Source organism: Brassica napus, chromosome A3, assembly GCF_020379485.1.
Source record: "Brassica napus cultivar Da-Ae chromosome A3, Da-Ae, whole genome shotgun sequence".
NCBI lineage: Eukaryota > Viridiplantae > Streptophyta > Magnoliopsida > Brassicales > Brassicaceae > Brassica > Brassica napus.
This window is the reverse complement of record NC_063436.1, coordinates 22,183,217-22,200,260: the sequence shown is the minus strand read 5'-3', so window position 1 is coordinate 22,200,260 and position 17,044 is coordinate 22,183,217. Positions and strand designations below refer to the sequence as shown.

The following is a 17,044-nucleotide window of genomic DNA, read 5'->3' as shown; positions in this document are numbered from 1 at the left end:
GGAACAGTTTGGTGAATAATCTTATCTTTCTTACTCTCTGTCTTTCTCTCAGGGTTTAGGGTTTAAGGCTCACCAATAAATTTTGGATTCACGCTAACAGAGTCTGATTCATTAGAATCGCTGCTGGGCATGTTTTATATTTTCTAAGATCACTGATTCACTTTAGCTTCTGATAAATTTACCAGTGAAATTCCTTTTTATTTGTTATATGATTGAATAACTTTAGGCTTTTGAATCAGTAAAGATCAAATTAGATACCAATGAAAAAAAATACTAAAAGCTTTTGTCTTACATGGGTTTACTCTCACTGTCTGGTTTTGTTTTTCAATCTCATTGTCTGATTCTGTTTTGGTCATAGTAGAACAAAGGCTGAAGGCTTTTTTTGGGGGCTTTATGATGCTTAAATCAAATCAAAAACAGTCGGAAGACCAAGAAGTTGACAATCCGAATGATGAGTTCCAAGAGGAAGAAGAGGGTTTGTGTCAATCCTCTTCGAGTTCTTTTCGTGATTCAATGTGTGCTCGTGATGATGATGATGATGAAGCCGAATCTATGTTAAGCAAAGATTATCCATTGCCTGAGACTTGTAGTATTGGTACTGAGCTTTTGGGTCTAAAGAAGAAGAAGGTGACGGATGAGTGGAGGAGGTTTAGTCAGCCATTAATGTGGAGGTGCAAGTGGTTAGAGCTCAAGGTTAAGGAAATCGAGTCTCAAGCAAGAGGGTATGATAAAGAAGTCCAAAGCTACTATCAGAGTAAACATTTTGATTTGGAGAAGTCGAAACCTTATTATGGTGATGATCAAACTCAGAGAAAGAGTGTTGTTTTCAAGAGAGGAAGAAGGAGACGTGTGGAAGAGACAACAGATGTTTCTGCTTACATCTCCAACCATAACGTTTTCTCTTATGCCGGTATGCCACAGTTTGAATCTTTCTTTAGTTGTGACTACAATGTTCTTCTAATGTAAACTTTGTGTGTTTCAGAAAAGAGGAAGCCAACAACAACTCTTAAACCTCAGTGTCCTGTTCCTGGTGAGACAGGGCGAAAAGCTACGGGCAAGGAAGATGATGATTGTTTTGTTTCTGAGTCGCATTGTTCTGATGATCTCATAGGCGAGATACTGTGTAAGATTGATGAGGCGCAGGATAAAGCAAAGAGATTGAAGAAGCGTGTTGATGAGCTGATGATGATGTGCAAGTCTCATACATCATCTATGCCTCGAACAATAGCTCGATCTCGGAGTGGCGTTACGGCTCGTAATCAGAGAGAAGGGACTGTGCAAATTGGAAGGCAACGTGTATCTGCTGATCAGACTGAAGATGTATTGATGATACCTCAAGCTCCTCCTCCTTTTGAAGTTGATGGGCAGTTTTTGCTTAACAACTCTCCAAATCCTTATGGAGGATTAAGGTTTCCCACAATCGAAGATGTAAGTATTGTTTTTGTTTCCTATTATAATGTTATTTTGTTATGGAGTTGAGAGACAATCTTTGAGAATAATTGGGTTTGTTGTCTCCAGATGCTGATGGATGGAGATGAATATGAAGGAGAACTGGACAAAGAAGAGCTTGATCATTGTTTCATGAAGCTAATGAATGAGTTTGGAGGAGAGACCATCATGTCAGAAGAAGAAGAAGAAGAAGATGTTATGCCGCCTCACTAAGAGAGCATAAAACCTCATCCTCTTACTGAATAGCTCTCTCTCTAATGTGTACAGAGCCTTTTGTCCTCATGCCAAAACCCGTTTTCATACAAAGCTCTCGGATAGTAGTAATATTGGTGGTATATTATGGTCATTCTTCCCTCTCTCTCTATTAACTCTTTTGTATTTGGCTTTTTGAGAATTTTAAGACAAGAATAGGTTTCAGAGTTTGTACATGGCATAAGTGACTTAGAATTTAGGCTATTTTCAATGTTCTATATCTTAAGACCCTTTCCGATTCATAAAATTCAAAATCTTTGTTTGCTTCTCATGTGGATGGAGAATCCGTGGGACTGTGCGCGAGATTCAAACAAACATAAACATGTGTATATTGGAAGAAAATATTTTAATGATGTTTTCATGATTAATGGATACATATTATTTATAAAGAGACAAATAAACATGCTATATTGTAAGAAAATATTTTAGAAAGTTTTTAGAATTTTTTTAGCAAAAACATACATATACTTTACAGAAAAATAATAGAAAATAAGTAATACAATCAAGGAAAAATCTGTACCAATCTATAAAAATTAGATAGAATTTTACAATCAAGAATATATATATATATATATTTGCATAATCCACAACTATTAAAATCAATCATTAAAAGAAAATCAAATTCTACACAAATTAGTTTCCCAGTAACCTTCTCTTAGTCACATACAGGGGGGGACGGGGGACCTAAAGAAAAAATTGGTATGTGGCACAAATTAGATTTCTAACATAACAAAATATTTAAACTAAAAGTTGTAATGTGTTTTAGAATTTGATTATGGAACAATGCCCGATTTGAGCTCAAGCACAAAAAGTATGGATTTAAGAACCATAACTATTAGGTATTATTTGATTTTTCTTTTGAAAAAAATATATTTGTTAGTCTACTGGTAATGTTGTTCAAATATGGTTGTCATTCAAGAATCAAGATAATTTTTAAATATTATCTTGATTTTTAGCTCATTACTTGTTAACTATATTTCAAATTTGTTTGTGGCCTTCTATTCTACAAAAAAAGAGTAAAACTAATTAAATAAAGTTATTTTTAATAAAATTACAGACGTATAACATACAGATTATAATCAGTCAAAAAAACTAATAAACATGGAAAATAAAAATAAAACGAAAAGTTAAAATGAAAAAAGAAGGACAGATAACATCAATACCATTACCATAAGAATTATTAGTTAGTATACGTATATATATATATGTACAACGCAATTATTATATTTATACTAGAGTGTTCGTCCGCGCTATGCGCGGAAAATGAGATTAAATATATTTTGTGTGGTATTATAATCTTTTAATAAATTTATTATTATTTATTGTTATATGATTATCTAGGTTGAGTTTATTTTTATCATTTTTATAATTTTTTATTTTTCATTTTAGGTTGATTATATAAACTATTTGTTTTCACCCTATATAGTCAGTTGCACACATATGTGGACATAAAATAGATTTTTTAGTAATCACATTTTTTCTTGCTTATTTTCTATTGCATTTCTTAGTACAGTAGAAATTCTGTAAATTAGCAATCCTAAAGTTAGTAAACATCATAATAAGAATTTGGAATGAGAGTGTTGTATTTTCCAAAACAATGGGAATGCTGGAGGTTCATGCGCATCAACTTTTATGTTGTTTGATTTGTCAAACTTTTGTAGTTGTCCAGAGTAAAGTAGATCAGTTATGGAATAAAAGTTTGGTATAACTCATGTGCAGAAGCAGAGGAAAGTTATTATCGTTACTAAGAACAAATACTAAGGTCTTAGGATAGGAAAATGGAAATCGTAGATAAGATGGTGGACATTTTTCCGAAGAGGAAATGTAGATGCGATGAGATTTTTCGAGTTGGGGAGCCTGAAGTTATTTTAAAATAAATCAGTGATCAGAACTTAGTAATAGCCCTTCTCATTTACGTGCATTTTTTTGTTTGACTAATATGTTTTAAAAAAATTAGTTTAACATGATATAAGGTAAGATATAGATACTGGTGTAACGTTTCTTACCATAAGAGTCGCAAATATCACAACCACCTGTTTATTTAAATGTGAAACCCACTTAGTTATACAAATAGTTATTCAAAAAAGAATGTTATCATAATCCATATAAACTTACAGTCATAGAGTTTCGGTTTGAATGTTGGTTGATCGTTTTTTAGACGAACTGAGAAATACTCATAATTAGAAAAATTCAAATACAACATTTTAGGTGGAAAAAATGTATATCTTACAATAAATACACACCTTTCGATTTCATATGTGATCCGAATGGACGTCCTCACATTAATAATTCATATATCACAATTAAAATAATAATATGCATGTATATATGTATCTCACATTAATAAAAATAAAGTAAATAAAGTAACACTTTCGTATAGAAATCAGAGAATTATTTTTATATAAATCTTAGATGAATAAATTAGTAGTTTCCATAAATATAAATTGTAAATAAACATATAGAAACTCCACTTTCGTGATTCTTTACAAACATAGAAAAGAGAACTGTCTTAAGATATCAACCTCTAATATTACAATGATGAGTAGTGTGTATATGAACCAACAGGAAGCAGTTTATTTTTTATTGTTTCTTTTCATACGTTTGTTTTTAAAGAGATTGTTACTTCACATTAATCATCAGTTGGTTGATTGTTACATAAAGGACAGAGATAACTCTAATATTGTAAGACATAAAGGAAAAAAGTCAACGACTCCACCCTTGCACGGGACTATACATTTTCAAAATCGTATATCTTCTCACATACAATTTTAGATCAGTTTCATAAACATATAAATGAATTTTATAACAGATTTAATAATTTTTATTTATACCAAAAGTAATATAAGTGAATAAGAAATCAATGTTTCTTTTGGGAAAAAACCACAAATGAAGTCAAAATGCCAAATGTAAAAAATTGGTTGTTACAGATGGTGATGGTCAATATAAATAGAAGGAACTTATACTTATTGAATGAGTAATGGTTTATGCACTGTGATCCAGGGGTTCATCTCATCAAAACGTGTTGTAAGTAATACTACACAATTGTATTTAAAATTAAGTGATTTGTAAGACCTTCTGTGTGTAATTTTGTCCTTACGCAGATATAAAAGTACGTAGCATAAGTAGTCTAGGATCCTTATTCAATCAGACTAAATATGTAAAATCATTCCTTTGAAACAGCTAAATAATTCTTTGTCTTACCTCCGGTGTCCAGATTGCTTGTCGAAGGTGGTTTCCCCATTTCGTCCAAGATCCAAACCTTAGTATGCGATCAATAAAACATAAACATCTTAGAATATGGAACTTCTTATGGAGAGGGTTAGGTGATTTAAAAAACTTACACTTTTATGGAACTTTTTTTTTTGTGTTTAGAGAAGGCATATTAGCATTTTTGTAGAGAGAATAAGAAGGGCTTGATTCTCGTGAATACTTGCCTTTTATTAAAGCAATGATTTTACAAATATGGTAAATAGATATTCTCATAAATAATCTGATATAACTCTATTCAATTCTTTGATACTAAAATCAGCCAAATATCATCCTTATAATTGATACTTAATAAAAAAACTCAAAAAAAAGCATAAAAATAACTTGGGACATGAAAATAAAATCCTCACATAAGCAAGTGAAGCTTATACGATTATAACTAATAGATTATGCATACATTCTCAGATGTTTATACCCAAGTTCAAGGAAAATCGTAAGTTATCAACATTCCTAATCGTATGTTTCTAAAGTGAACTGCCTAAAGTGATAGGAAAAAAAACATATAAAAGATCATATTAGGATAAGTAGATGCTTAAAGGGATAAGTAAAAACCATATAACGAAAATTGTATCAGAATAACTTAAACATAAAAGACAAAAGTCTGAAGATTAAAATTGAAAGAAGGCAAAGTCTTTATATAAACGTAAAAACAGTAAGAGGATATGCTGAAGCTATATTAGCCACTCTTGGAACGCTTGGCATCGTCTGACTCAAGACTATCAGCAGCTTTTCTAGCCTTATCACCCGCAGGATCTCCAAAGCCGCTGGAAGGAGCAGATCCATCACCCATAGTCGTAGGAATATCATCGGACGTTGCTGGAAGTGCAGCTTCTGGTGGGAGTATCTTTGTGACAGTTATGGTATGAGTCTTGCCTTTCAAGTTATGGTCCGACACTTTCACAATGAACTTCCGTGTCTGCCCTATTGTATCAAGTAAAGCTTGTGGAACCGGAACGCAATGGTCAGCTCCTGCTCCCTCATTAGACTAACAATCATGTAAAAACATACGTGAGTTCAAATAATACAACCTTTACTAAATGCATGAATAGGTGATGTTCCAACTAATTTGCTATAATACAATTTTTTTTGCTATTTAAAACAGGTCTAACATTACCTCAAAGAAATTAGCAACCAATTCTGCTGCATGTTTCCCAGTCAACTCCTTGCCGGCATTACCAAGGATGACAAAAACTGCTTGCTCGCTCTTATCATAAACAGAAATCTTCGTGAGGTACCTGCAACGAAAGAAGATTAGCTATTAGTACTGACAAAACGTAGATGAAACTATGACTACAACACTTACTGAGGCACGCCTGTGACTTCACTCTTCTCACACTTCTTGTTGTTGCACATCAGAGAAGTAGGACCTTTAACTGCCTTACTATTACATCCACCGCAGGAAACGTAATACCAAGAAGAACACTGGACAACATCATCTATAGTTGCTGTGCATTCAAACCAAGCAACCTTCATTGTGGAAAGTAAAATAAAATTCATAAGTACCCAAGCAAACAGAAATGAATGATAACAACAGAACAAATCTTGACCTTAGAAGCTTCCTGCTTAATGTAGGAGAATAGCTCCTCAAGAGTCACTGCCTCAGGCTTTGCGACTACCTCAGCAGCAATCCTATTAGCAATACCTGTGTTGGAGCTCAACCTGAGAAAAGGCAGAAGCCCAAAATTGTTACAGATGAAGACGCTTGAATATCAAAACTATACTAAAATGATGAACACAAATGCCTACCATTCAAAGTAATCCTTGCTAGGCTGAACATCGTCATCCATGAACACTCGAGATGATGACACAGAAGTGAGACAAAGGGTTCCTATTAATCAAAACTATACGATTAACAACAGCTAATTTATGCATATGAGCATGAAATTTTATTATTAAAATGCTAACCTCCAAGATGTTTAGGGTTCACTGTGGTGACCAAAAGAACGTGTGGGGTCCTTCCATACGATTTAAATTTCTGGCAAAACTCAGATGCGGCATTATCCCATAGATAGAGCTTCATCACTGGTCCGCTACATATGTAAACATTATGTGTTAAATATAACACACAAATAAAAATAAATAAACAAATGGGTAAACTTACTCATGTGTCTGAACATGAACACATAGATGCCGCTTCTTAGTTATGGCAACTTCGTCAAGAACAGTATGGTCAGTGAGAGTCTGCCCATTCACCAGCCTCATGTGGCCAACATAATCTGAGATAGAATAATTAAACAGTCAACAAAAATCAACAGAATAATACTATAAATAGTTAACAAAACTCAACGGAATGATAATCACTAAAGGTGATAAATTATAAACTAAAAATGCAGGCATTAAGACCAACCATAGTTCAACATGACTTACCGTAAAGATCAACCATAGTTCAATTATAAACTAAAAATAATCACTAAAGGTGATAAATTATAAACTAAAAATGCAGGCATTAAGACCAACCATAGTTCAACATGACTTACCGTAAAGATCACCCTTGGAATCAGAGTTGGCCATAAACTCCTCGAAGCTGTGGAACCTGAACCTGTCTTCTGGAATCAGAACCGGAGGGTTCTCAAAAACGGATAAATCAGAATTCCAACTGAATGAGACGATGGCGATATGATCAGCAACCGAGAACTGAGTTTTGTTCCTGGATCCGAAAAAATTCCTGAGCTTATAGACGGAACCAGCTACCAGATCAAATGTCCCTACTCGACCAGCTGGAACAAAACCTTGAATAACAGTTCCCTGGAAATAAATTGAAATATTCGATTAATATAAATCAAACAATACATCAGATTACTTTGTAAACTTAAGCAGACATATATAGAGCGACATATATAGAGCAGACATAGGAACCAATCTAATCTACTGAAAAAGAATAACACTCGGAGAAACCAATCTAATCGACAAAAGCCATGTTCGTCCCGTAAACGCTGCGGCAGCGGCAGCGATCATAATTATCAAAGGAATGTTGAAATTTTTTTGCCTCCGTAAGTTGCGGCGATCACTTTAATGGTGGGAATAAGAGAAACTATGGGAAATTGTGGATCGCTGAATAAAACGGCGGCATGCTCCGTAATTAATTTGAGCCACCAGCGGCATCTTTTGCTCCTCCTCTGTTTTCACCACTGGGATATCTCTCTATTAATTTTCTGTTCTCTGTGTTATTTTTTTGTCGCTGCCGCTGCCGCAGCGTTCAGGAAACGAACAGGGCAAAATATAAAATTAGAAGCACGAAAAAACTAATACGTTGTACTGAAAGCAAGACCAAGAATAGCACTCGGAGGAACTAATCTAATAGACAAATATAAATTCAGAAACACAAAAAATTAATAAGATCTACCGAAAGCAAGACTCGGAGAATAAAGCCAAAGACGTTGACAAACCTCTTCGTCAATAAGGAGCATCTCTTTTCCAAGCAGGGTTTTCGTGTATATATTTCGAGCCTCCCATAAGTGAATCAGACGAAACCTCAACTCAGCTTCGCATGGGCCGAGTGAAACATCTCTGAAGAACATCACTTGGTTTGCATGCGCGGAGGACAGAGCGGTAACAGTGTTTGGGTTCATCGGATTGGTAGACGAAACAGGGGACTTTCCGTTTGGTTTCGCAGTCACAGAGGAGGCGACGGTCTTCTTGCTGGCTTTGCGATCGCCGGAGACGGATGAGTTGCCGGTGGATTCCATCGGGATGAGTTTTGAGAGTCTTTTCAACTTGGATGGGAAGATAAGATAGAAAAAGAGATTTATATATAGAAAAACAGAGAAGAAGGTGAAAGGAATCCATTGAATGAGCTTAATCAAGGATTCAGTTAGTGGTGATTTACTGGTGGAGACGAAATTGAAGAGATGAGAAACGGAAGAGATGGAAGTCGCAAAGGTACGGGGAAAAAAATTAAGTCGACAGAAGACGGAGACAGCTTGTGGCGAAGAGAAAAAATGGGCTAGACTATAACAGCCCAAATAATAAACAAAATCCACCGAAAGCCCAAACAATTGACTTAATAAATGACGTGGATGAAATGATGCATTCCCATTGGTGGAATTTCCTGTCCGACGTGGATACCGTAAGAAGCCTTATTTTGCTCCTTTTAGTATAGTTTTGATATACACACACGCAACTCAACAAATAAATCAGTAAAAAAATTAGCAACTGATTTCACATTGCATGGGGGATCCATAAGAGACTCAACAAATAAACTAATAAAACATTAACCAGTTAAAAACTTTTGAACATAGTATGGGCCATGTGCCCCACCTACATTGGCCGTAAGTCCGCCTCTGGTCACATGTCAAGTTTATGAACGATCACAAGTTATTTTTATTTGCTTTCAAAATCACAATATAACTTACACATATATAAACAGTTGTATGCATTGTTTATAAAATTGTTTTATGTTTTGATTAAAAAATACTTCAACTTTGCTTTTAAATTTATTATTTTTTGCCCAATTTTTTATTTAATTATTTTCAACCATTTTATATTTGATCATCCGTCAACAACTTAGAAACCCTTTTAACCCATTTTTAATCTTTCTACCGTAGTTTATAAAACCATTGTATATTTTGATTAAAAATAGGTCAATTTTGCTATTTGATTTAGCATTTTCCCATTTTTTAATAGCTGAGTAGCTTGTCTTGGTAATCAATCATCTGGATTGTAAAACAAACTTACAATTAGGGACAGAAACTATAGAGAGTAGTAGTTATAAGAAAATCCTATGACGCTGTTTGAACAACAATGAGTATCCGGCAAAGGTTTTGCCGTTTCCGAGGAGGGCAATCGCTCGGAAATCTCTATCCACAGTTCCCACTCCAACTGTGGTAATCCAAAGAGCTACATTCATCAACGTTGATTCTCGTGAACTGGAGTTTCTTGCAGAGGCGGAGACAACGATTCCTCTCTCTCCACTACTGCTAATGTCCCGATAGCAATACTGTCTTGGTCATAGTTCAACATGCCTAACACAAGCGAGATGGACAAGACATAACCTTGTCTTCAGTGGCCTTATCTATGGCTGCTAGAATATCAAACGACATGCAATACCCAAAATACCAACATGCCTTGTATATCGCATTTCGAGTTCATAAAGCCATTCCAGAGAGTTCAATTTTACAATCCAAATAATTTATAAAAATGCTGTATATTTTGATTAAAAACTCTTCAATTTTGCTTTTTGATTTAATACTTTCCTTTTTAATAGCTAAGTAGCTTGTCTTAGTAATCAATCACATGGACTGTAAAACAAAGTTACAATTAGGGACATAAACTATGGAGAGTAGTAGTTATAGGAAATACCTAAGATTTTCCTAGAATAGGTCTGAACTTTGATAGGCCATAGAGATTGTGCTGAGATTTGGATAGTCATTTAGGAGTCCTAAAGTGGGATGAAGAACTGTTTTTCTTCTGTATGATTCAGTTTGATATTTGTTTTAATAATTTCCAAGAAGTTGTTCTGTTTCCTCCAATAAAATAAAATACTTTGTTTGGTTCTTTCGGTTTCTAATCACTAAAACTTATGAGTAACTAGTATGAAATATTGACATATATGAAATGTGTTATGAAACGGTGGCGCAAAATGTAGCATAGCACTCACCATACCATCAAATATGCAACCGAGAGTCCACATGTCCAAAAAATAGTCATAGTCCTGCCTCTGTAAATCCACTAGAAATTGAGTATCTGACATATGAGATAACATTAGATCAAGCTTAGCTATTGATAATAACTCCATATCTATGCTATTATTTGTCAAGTCAATTTGTTTACTTGTCAATTTTTCTATAATTTTAGAAATAGTCATGTCCTAATAATTTTAATAAATAGTTTTTTATAATATTTATATAATTTAATTAAAAAGGTTTTGAAAACTATGATAATTACATGTATATAAATATTTGAAAGAGATTTTTTGGCATCCCATTAAAATATAGATATATTTTCTATAATTTTATTTAAGAATTAGTTTTTTAATAAATATTTTCCATAATATTTATATATTTTAATAATAAATAGTTTTGAAACAAATTATAATAACTACAATGTATAGTCCACATAAAAATTTGATATTATATTATCCTACTATATAAAAGGAACTAAATTCAAAGCTTTTGGGATTATCCACCTCAGCCAAAATATTCTCATCCAAAAAGAATTAGAAATAAATGTCATTTAGAAGATAATTAACTAACATACAACTTTTGATATTTCTAGAAATTTCAAATTTGTAACTGTTAATTTATTAATAAAATCATATATCTATATTGAATTATTTCTATTTTTAATCATTAGACTTCAAAGGTAAATAAATTATTAATTTATAATATCTATAGTTTATAACTTTATATTGTAGTTATAAATAAAGAGAAAATAACCGGGGAGGGTGAAGAAGCTCATGTAAAATTATGTAATTAAAATAATAAAATGGTGAGTATGATGAGGTGAATTTAAGAAAATTTGTTGTACAAATTGTGGTGTTTTCTTCGTCCACTATAATGATTTAAAATAAAATATATATTCACATAAATAAGTCAATATTTGTTGTTTTTTTGGTCAGATGTTAAGACTATCATTTTCTGAAAGATTACACTATTGTTTTTAAACAACTTATTACAACAAGGGAACAAAAACAACCAACAACAACTCAAGGTAAAAAGGCCTTAAGGAGGTCTTATACAAGAAAGATAAAAAGAAGTAGAGAAGAGGAGAAAGAAGAACTTGCCGGGTAAGAGAGGAGACGGTCACGCATCATACAGTCGAGAGAGATAAGGATGACTGATGAAAGTGAGGAGACAGCTGTGAACACACGAGCATTACGCTCTTTCCACAGCAGGTAGATGGCTGACTGAAAGTAGAGCTTGATGATTGGAGTAGCATGCGCATCTGCGTTGATGCGAGGTTGATTGATCCAGGCTGCAACAGAGTGTAGATCAGCCGGAGGAGAAATCCAAACTTCAGCAGCAAAAGGCTTCCATATCAAGCGAGAGAAAAAGCACTCAAAGAAGAGATGATGGTGAGTCTCTATTTCCAGATTACAAAGGATGCACGTTCCTGAGACATTTAACCCCCAACGCCTCAAGCAATCCTTGGTTGGCAGTCTTCTCCGCAAAGCCAACCATGATATAAAAGCATTACGTAGAACATGTTCTTTGAACCAAATAGTCTTGTGCCAATATTTATTGTTGATAGTGTTTATATTTTTTCTGACAATAGTATCCATATTTTTTAGTAAACTGGGAGCTAACCAAACGAGGATTATAGTGTTTACTTGAAAAAAAGTAATAGGTTGAATGATAGATGACGTGCATGTTTTTTCACATAGAAATCTGCACATATATTAAAATTGTAAGATTTGAATCATAGAGAAAATATTGTGTATATGACTGAAGCTGGTACATTCCGAAACTAAAGATGGCTAAAATACTTCTTTGTCAAAATGCATAGATGTGAATCTTATATGAATAGAGTTCTCCATTGCTTATAGTAGTGTAATAAACTTCGTGTGTAAAGGAGAAAAAATGTTATATAAGTGAAAACAAAAATTATGATTTTTTTTCTTGTGTCTATAGGCTCTTCGCAATTTGAAAAAGAAAGAACATATTGTGTGAAAATATTTGGCTCGGTCAAATTTTATCCAGTTGTTTATAAAACTGTTGTTATCTGATTCATGTAATTTTTTAGTGTTGATTTAAAAGCCCAAAAAACTCATCTATACTGACTTTTTGATATTTTTTTCTGTGATTTGAATTTAAAAACAGATAAAACTTTCGATAAGTTATGTAAACTCAGAACAAGTATTTAGCTTTAGAAAGCATTTACATGTTTCAAACTTATAATATATACATATATAATGTTCTTTAATGTGTTAATCGTACTATATATAACATTATTTTAAAATTTCAAAAAGTTTATGTCACATACAAAAAACCATCAATAAAAAATATAATTCTCCATCTACAACAAGAAAAAATGAAAAATTATAAACATATAAATTTAAATTAAGAAAAACTAACATTGGAAAAATAAGAAGTTAATGTAAAAGAAAAAAACCGACAAATAATATTATAAATAAAATAAATTTATAAGACACAATCCGCGCGAAGCGCGGAAAAAATCTCTAGTTTATTTAAAAAGGAACCTGTTTCTTGTATGCCATTAAAATATAAATATATGTTCTTTAGGTAAAAATAGGTTATATATTGTTTTGGGTTATGTTAATATCAGCTCATGAATCGAAACTATGTATCCAAAGTAGACACACTTCTTATAGTTACATAAATATATCTACAAACTCATACAATTTGAAGAAACTTTAAAATGATATTGTTGTTTGTTTGTGGCTAGGGATTCAGACTCTAATGAACATAAAAATCATGTAAACTGCAATCAAACTAATGTTCGTATGATTCATCAAAATGGGTGTGTGCTCCTATAGATCTTACTTATAATGCCATTTATGGTTTTGTTATTCTAAATTTATCACTTGTGTTATTTTAAAGTATTAATACACATTGCTAGTGTCCTTCTTCATTGATGATATGACGATAATCGTCAAGTTTGTGGTAACCTAGACTCAAACCACATCACATGCCAAGAGAAAGCCGGAGAAGATTATTTGCATATATCATTTCAGTGGGCTCTCCCGCACTGGATTATTACCTTTAGTGGATATTATATTTTCTCAAAACGCAGCGTTTTGTCCGTCTTAAACCCTAAATACCTTCAAGGCGTTTCATCGTCTCTCTCTGCGCCTCTCTCTGAAACTCTCAGGTAATCTTTCTTCTTACTCCAGTTGTGCTTTCGCATCGTTTATAGGCTTAGCTTCGATGATTTCGTATTGATAATCAAACCCTAGTTGCAAAGATCTCACCTTTATTAGTTAGTTTGTAGCTCACAGTCACAGACAATCATGGGGAAGAAGAAGTTCATCGACAAGAAAAAGGCGGCGACTTTCGAGCTCTGCCCTCGCGACACGTCAGACCCTTTATACAGCGACGCACCAGGAGGCGATAAGATCTTCCTACGAGTCGATCAGAACCCTGTGAACATCAACGGTTTCGCTGAAGACAACTCACAGTTCGATGACGCCCCTGAAGAAGGAGAAGAAGATTTGGCTTACGGCTACTCCAGCTTCGCGGGTTCGAGTAGCAACAACCCTTTACCCGCTGATGTGAGGAAGGAGATTCTCGAGCTAGGCTATCCTGATGACGGGTACAACTACTTGGACCATTTGAGAGAGATTAAGAACACTGGCGGCGGTTCTAACTTCTACGCTAACCCTAAGTTCGAAGGTGAGTATCTTCCTCGTGACGTCAAGGCTTATGATGCGTCTCGTGTTAAGGTCTCTGGTGTGGTGGTGGATGGTGAGGATGATAAGTTGATGTATAGCGTGGCGTCCAAGACTGTTAATGTTAAGGTGAAGAAGGCTATTGATCCTGAAGTTGCTGCTTTGCTTGAGGACAGTGATGGGTCTGAGTTTGGTTCTGATGTTGAGGATTTGGAGGAGGATTTTGTTGTCCGAGCTAATCTTGCGGAAGAGGGAGAGGGTTGTTCTGGTGTGAGCCATAAGGAGGAGAAGGTGGTGGAGTTTGCTAGACCTCCTGTGGCGGCTGAGAACAAACCGAGAGTTCCTCGTCAGATTGATGAGTTGTTTGATCAGCTTGAGCTTAATGAGTATGGAAGTGAGAGTGACTATGATGGAGAAGAAGAAGAGGACTTCAAGGCGCAGAGCGTTGGTGATCTTATTTACGAGAAGCCGAAAGATTACGAGCTTGATGAGAAGTATATGAACCCTGCGGATCTGTTGAAGAACAGTGACTCTGCGAAAGATAAAGAGGAGCTTGAGTACATCATCCGCAGGTCTGTACAGTACGGTGAGAATTTGGTAAACAGCAACGAAGATGAGTTTGTGGAGGTGGTTGAAGAAAGCAGCGACGAAAGCGAGAAGTGGGATTGCGAGACCATAGTGACAACGTACTCGAATCTCGATAACCACCCTGGTTTAATCTGTGATCCAGAGAGAGCGAGGAAGAAGCTGAGCGAAGCACTAGCTAAAGCAAAGAGTTTGAATGGTGGGAGTAGGATCATTACCCTCCAGGGGAAAGAGAAGCTTCCGGTTGAGTTTTTACCCGGTAGGAGAGCTGAGCAAACCAGTGTGAAACCGAAAGCTGAACCGGTTAAGAGGAAGACTCATGGGCAAGAGACGAAAGAGGAGAAGAAAGAGAGGAAAGCTGCTGTGAAAACAGAGAAGAGGGAAGCGAGGAAGATGAAGAAAGAGACAAAGGAGCTTTATCGGTTTGAAACTCAGCGTGCTCAGAAGGCTGTTGCTGTTTCTGGTCCATCTTCTATTCCTCTTTAATACTAAACGTTTCTCAGAGAGTGTTAAACAACCAGTTTTTTCTTATATCATTTTCATGTAATATTTTGTGTTTTTGTTCTAAAGATTTTGAATCTCTTTTCGTATGCGGAAAGGTTTAGTTGTGTTTTTTATCAACGACTTATGTTCTGGCTTTATTTATTATACACCCTTTCTTTTCGTAATTAGTGGCCATGAACAATAAAATCTTGGATCTATTGATGATGAAGCAATAATGTGAGTTTAGAAAGAAACTTTTTCGAATCAATCAACGTTATAAATATTCTGCATTTTCCCGGAGGTGCAGAAGCATTCGAGTTAAGCCATCAGACTCTGCCACCAATTGGTCTGATATTTGTCTATTTTGAGTGTGAAAGAAAACTTAATGAACTTGATATATGAATATGATATATCGTCCTATTAGAAATGCAACATCATTAAGACATCACCACCTACTCTTCGCGACATCATTAGAAATTATTCACCTAATCTGTAACACCCGTCTCTTTAACACTCGAGCCCGGCGTGCTACTAATCAACAATTCATATCTCAAATCCGTAAAAAGGTCTGAAAGTCGACTTTCATATAAATAACGAAATAAATCCATAAATCCCATAGTCGAAATAACTGAAATAATCGTCGAAATAATAAATATAAGTCTGATAAATAAAATAAAGGAAAACGCCTAAAAGCACCAGCTGTCCGATCAATCTCCTAGTCGTCAGTCTCACCTGCATGGGGGCAAATGAGGGGTGAGTAACAGGTGAGTTACCCAGTGAGGTATGGGGATACTAAACCCGAAGTCCAAGGACCCGGACAGAGCACTCCGAATAAATATAATTTAATCCTAATACGTTACAAAACACGGTACCTAAAGTACCCAGAGATCAAATAAGCTGCCCACTAACAGGCCAAAACACCACCGAATACGTGCTCGGTAACACACGCCCGTAGACGATTTATCGACCTCGAAGCCTTGGCACAACAGGTCGACTAAGCTGTGCCGCAGCATACACCACACCCAATGTACTGGGCTCCGGCCGACACATAGAATTACGTCTCCATGGTCGGCTAGCATCCAAAGCATCTCAATATATTATATACATATATATTATCAATTATAAATGAACAAGCACTGTTGAACCATCTAACACCCTAGTTCCGGTTTAAGCAAAGAGCCTATAACTAAACAAGCAATGACAGACTCGATTTCACACAGACGGAACACATTAGAAATAAATTATACTTATTCGAGGTCCTAAGCCGTGTAAGAGAAGCTCGGGAAAAGGCCCTCACCTTAGCAATATGGAAAAGTAGTAGCTATGAACTCCAACTGCTCAAACAGACTCCAAATCTGAAATCGGGGCGAAAAATCAAGTCAGAACGCCCTTCGAACGGTTAAAAACGGATAACCGGCGATCTGGTCTAAAAGTCAACCCGCTGGTCAAAGGTCAACCCGGTCAACTCTGACCCAAGCCGGTCAACCCTTGACCAAATTGAAATCGAATTGAACCAATCGGTTTATCCAAACCAAAATCGATTTCAATTAGACCAAATCGGTTTTCCATAGCCGAAATTAAATCAATTTTAACCGCCGGTTTAACTTAACCAATTCAATTAATTTAAATCAGAAATCGATTTATTAAATAACCGGTTAGCCTAAACCAAACCAAAATCAATTAACCTAACCGGTTAACCGGATCTGTGTTGACTCGCTGAGT

General features: G+C 35.0%; 3 protein-coding genes across 7 annotated transcripts; 2 read left to right on the top strand and 1 right to left on the bottom strand.

Annotated features, from left to right (window-relative positions):
* Window positions 1–57: 57 nt before the first annotated feature.
* LOC125607088 lies at window positions 58–2,858 on the top strand. Its single transcript, XM_048776738.1, has one exon. The coding sequence runs from the start codon at window positions 394–396 to the stop codon at window positions 964–966; it is 573 nt and encodes a 190-aa protein (XP_048632695.1). The 5' UTR covers window positions 58–393; the 3' UTR covers window positions 967–2,858.
* Window positions 2,859–2,988: 130 nt separating this feature from the next.
* Window positions 2,989–8,972, bottom strand: LOC125607087. The gene is made up of 9 exons (XM_048776737.1): window positions 8,355–8,972; window positions 7,446–7,713; window positions 7,070–7,184; window positions 6,874–6,998; window positions 6,715–6,796; window positions 6,516–6,627; window positions 6,272–6,435; window positions 6,083–6,203; window positions 2,989–5,953 (listed from the first exon to the last, which is right to left on the bottom strand). Exons 1-9 carry the CDS (start codon window positions 8,652–8,654, stop codon window positions 5,645–5,647), a joined length of 1,596 nt encoding a protein of 531 aa, XP_048632694.1. The 5' UTR covers window positions 8,655–8,972; the 3' UTR covers window positions 2,989–5,644.
* Window positions 8,973–13,623: 4,651 nt separating this feature from the next.
* Window positions 13,624–15,507, top strand: LOC106439997 (protein LTV1 homolog). 5 transcript variants are annotated; one of them, XM_013881567.3, is made up of 2 exons: window positions 13,624–13,737; window positions 13,858–15,507. In XM_013881567.3, the coding sequence occupies exon 2, from the start codon at window positions 13,877–13,879 to the stop codon at window positions 15,323–15,325; it is 1,449 nt and encodes a 482-aa protein (XP_013737021.2). In that variant the 5' UTR covers window positions 13,624–13,737; window positions 13,858–13,876; the 3' UTR covers window positions 15,326–15,507. The 5 variants fall into 5 exon arrangements, with proteins under 5 accessions (XP_013737021.2, XP_013737019.2, XP_048632693.1 ...); XM_013881565.3 differs by having other exon boundaries at window positions 13,665–13,737; window positions 13,851–15,507; XM_048776736.1 differs by having other exon boundaries at window positions 13,697–13,725; window positions 13,856–15,507.
* Window positions 15,508–17,044: the final 1,537 nt, after the last annotated feature.

Excerpts from the sequence above, each read along its gene's own strand:
- LOC125607088 (XM_048776738.1), top strand. The coding sequence starts at position 394 with ATGATGCTTAAATCAAATCAAAAACAGTCGGAAGACCAAGAAGTTGAC.
- LOC106439997 (XM_013881567.3), top strand. The coding sequence starts at position 13,877 with ATGGGGAAGAAGAAGTTCATCGACAAGAAAAAGGCGGCGACTTTCGAG.
- LOC125607087 (XM_048776737.1), bottom strand. The coding sequence starts at position 8,654 with ATGGAATCCACCGGCAACTCATCCGTCTCCGGCGATCGCAAAGCCAGC. Across the intron at positions 7,714-8,354 it reads TGCTCCTTATTGACGAAGAG|GGAACTGTTATTCAAGGTTT; the intron begins GTTTGTCAACGT and ends ATTTATTTCCAG. Across the intron at positions 6,797-6,873 it reads GAACCCTAAACATCTTGGAG|GAACCCTTTGTCTCACTTCT; the intron begins GTTAGCATTTTA and ends TTTGATTAATAG.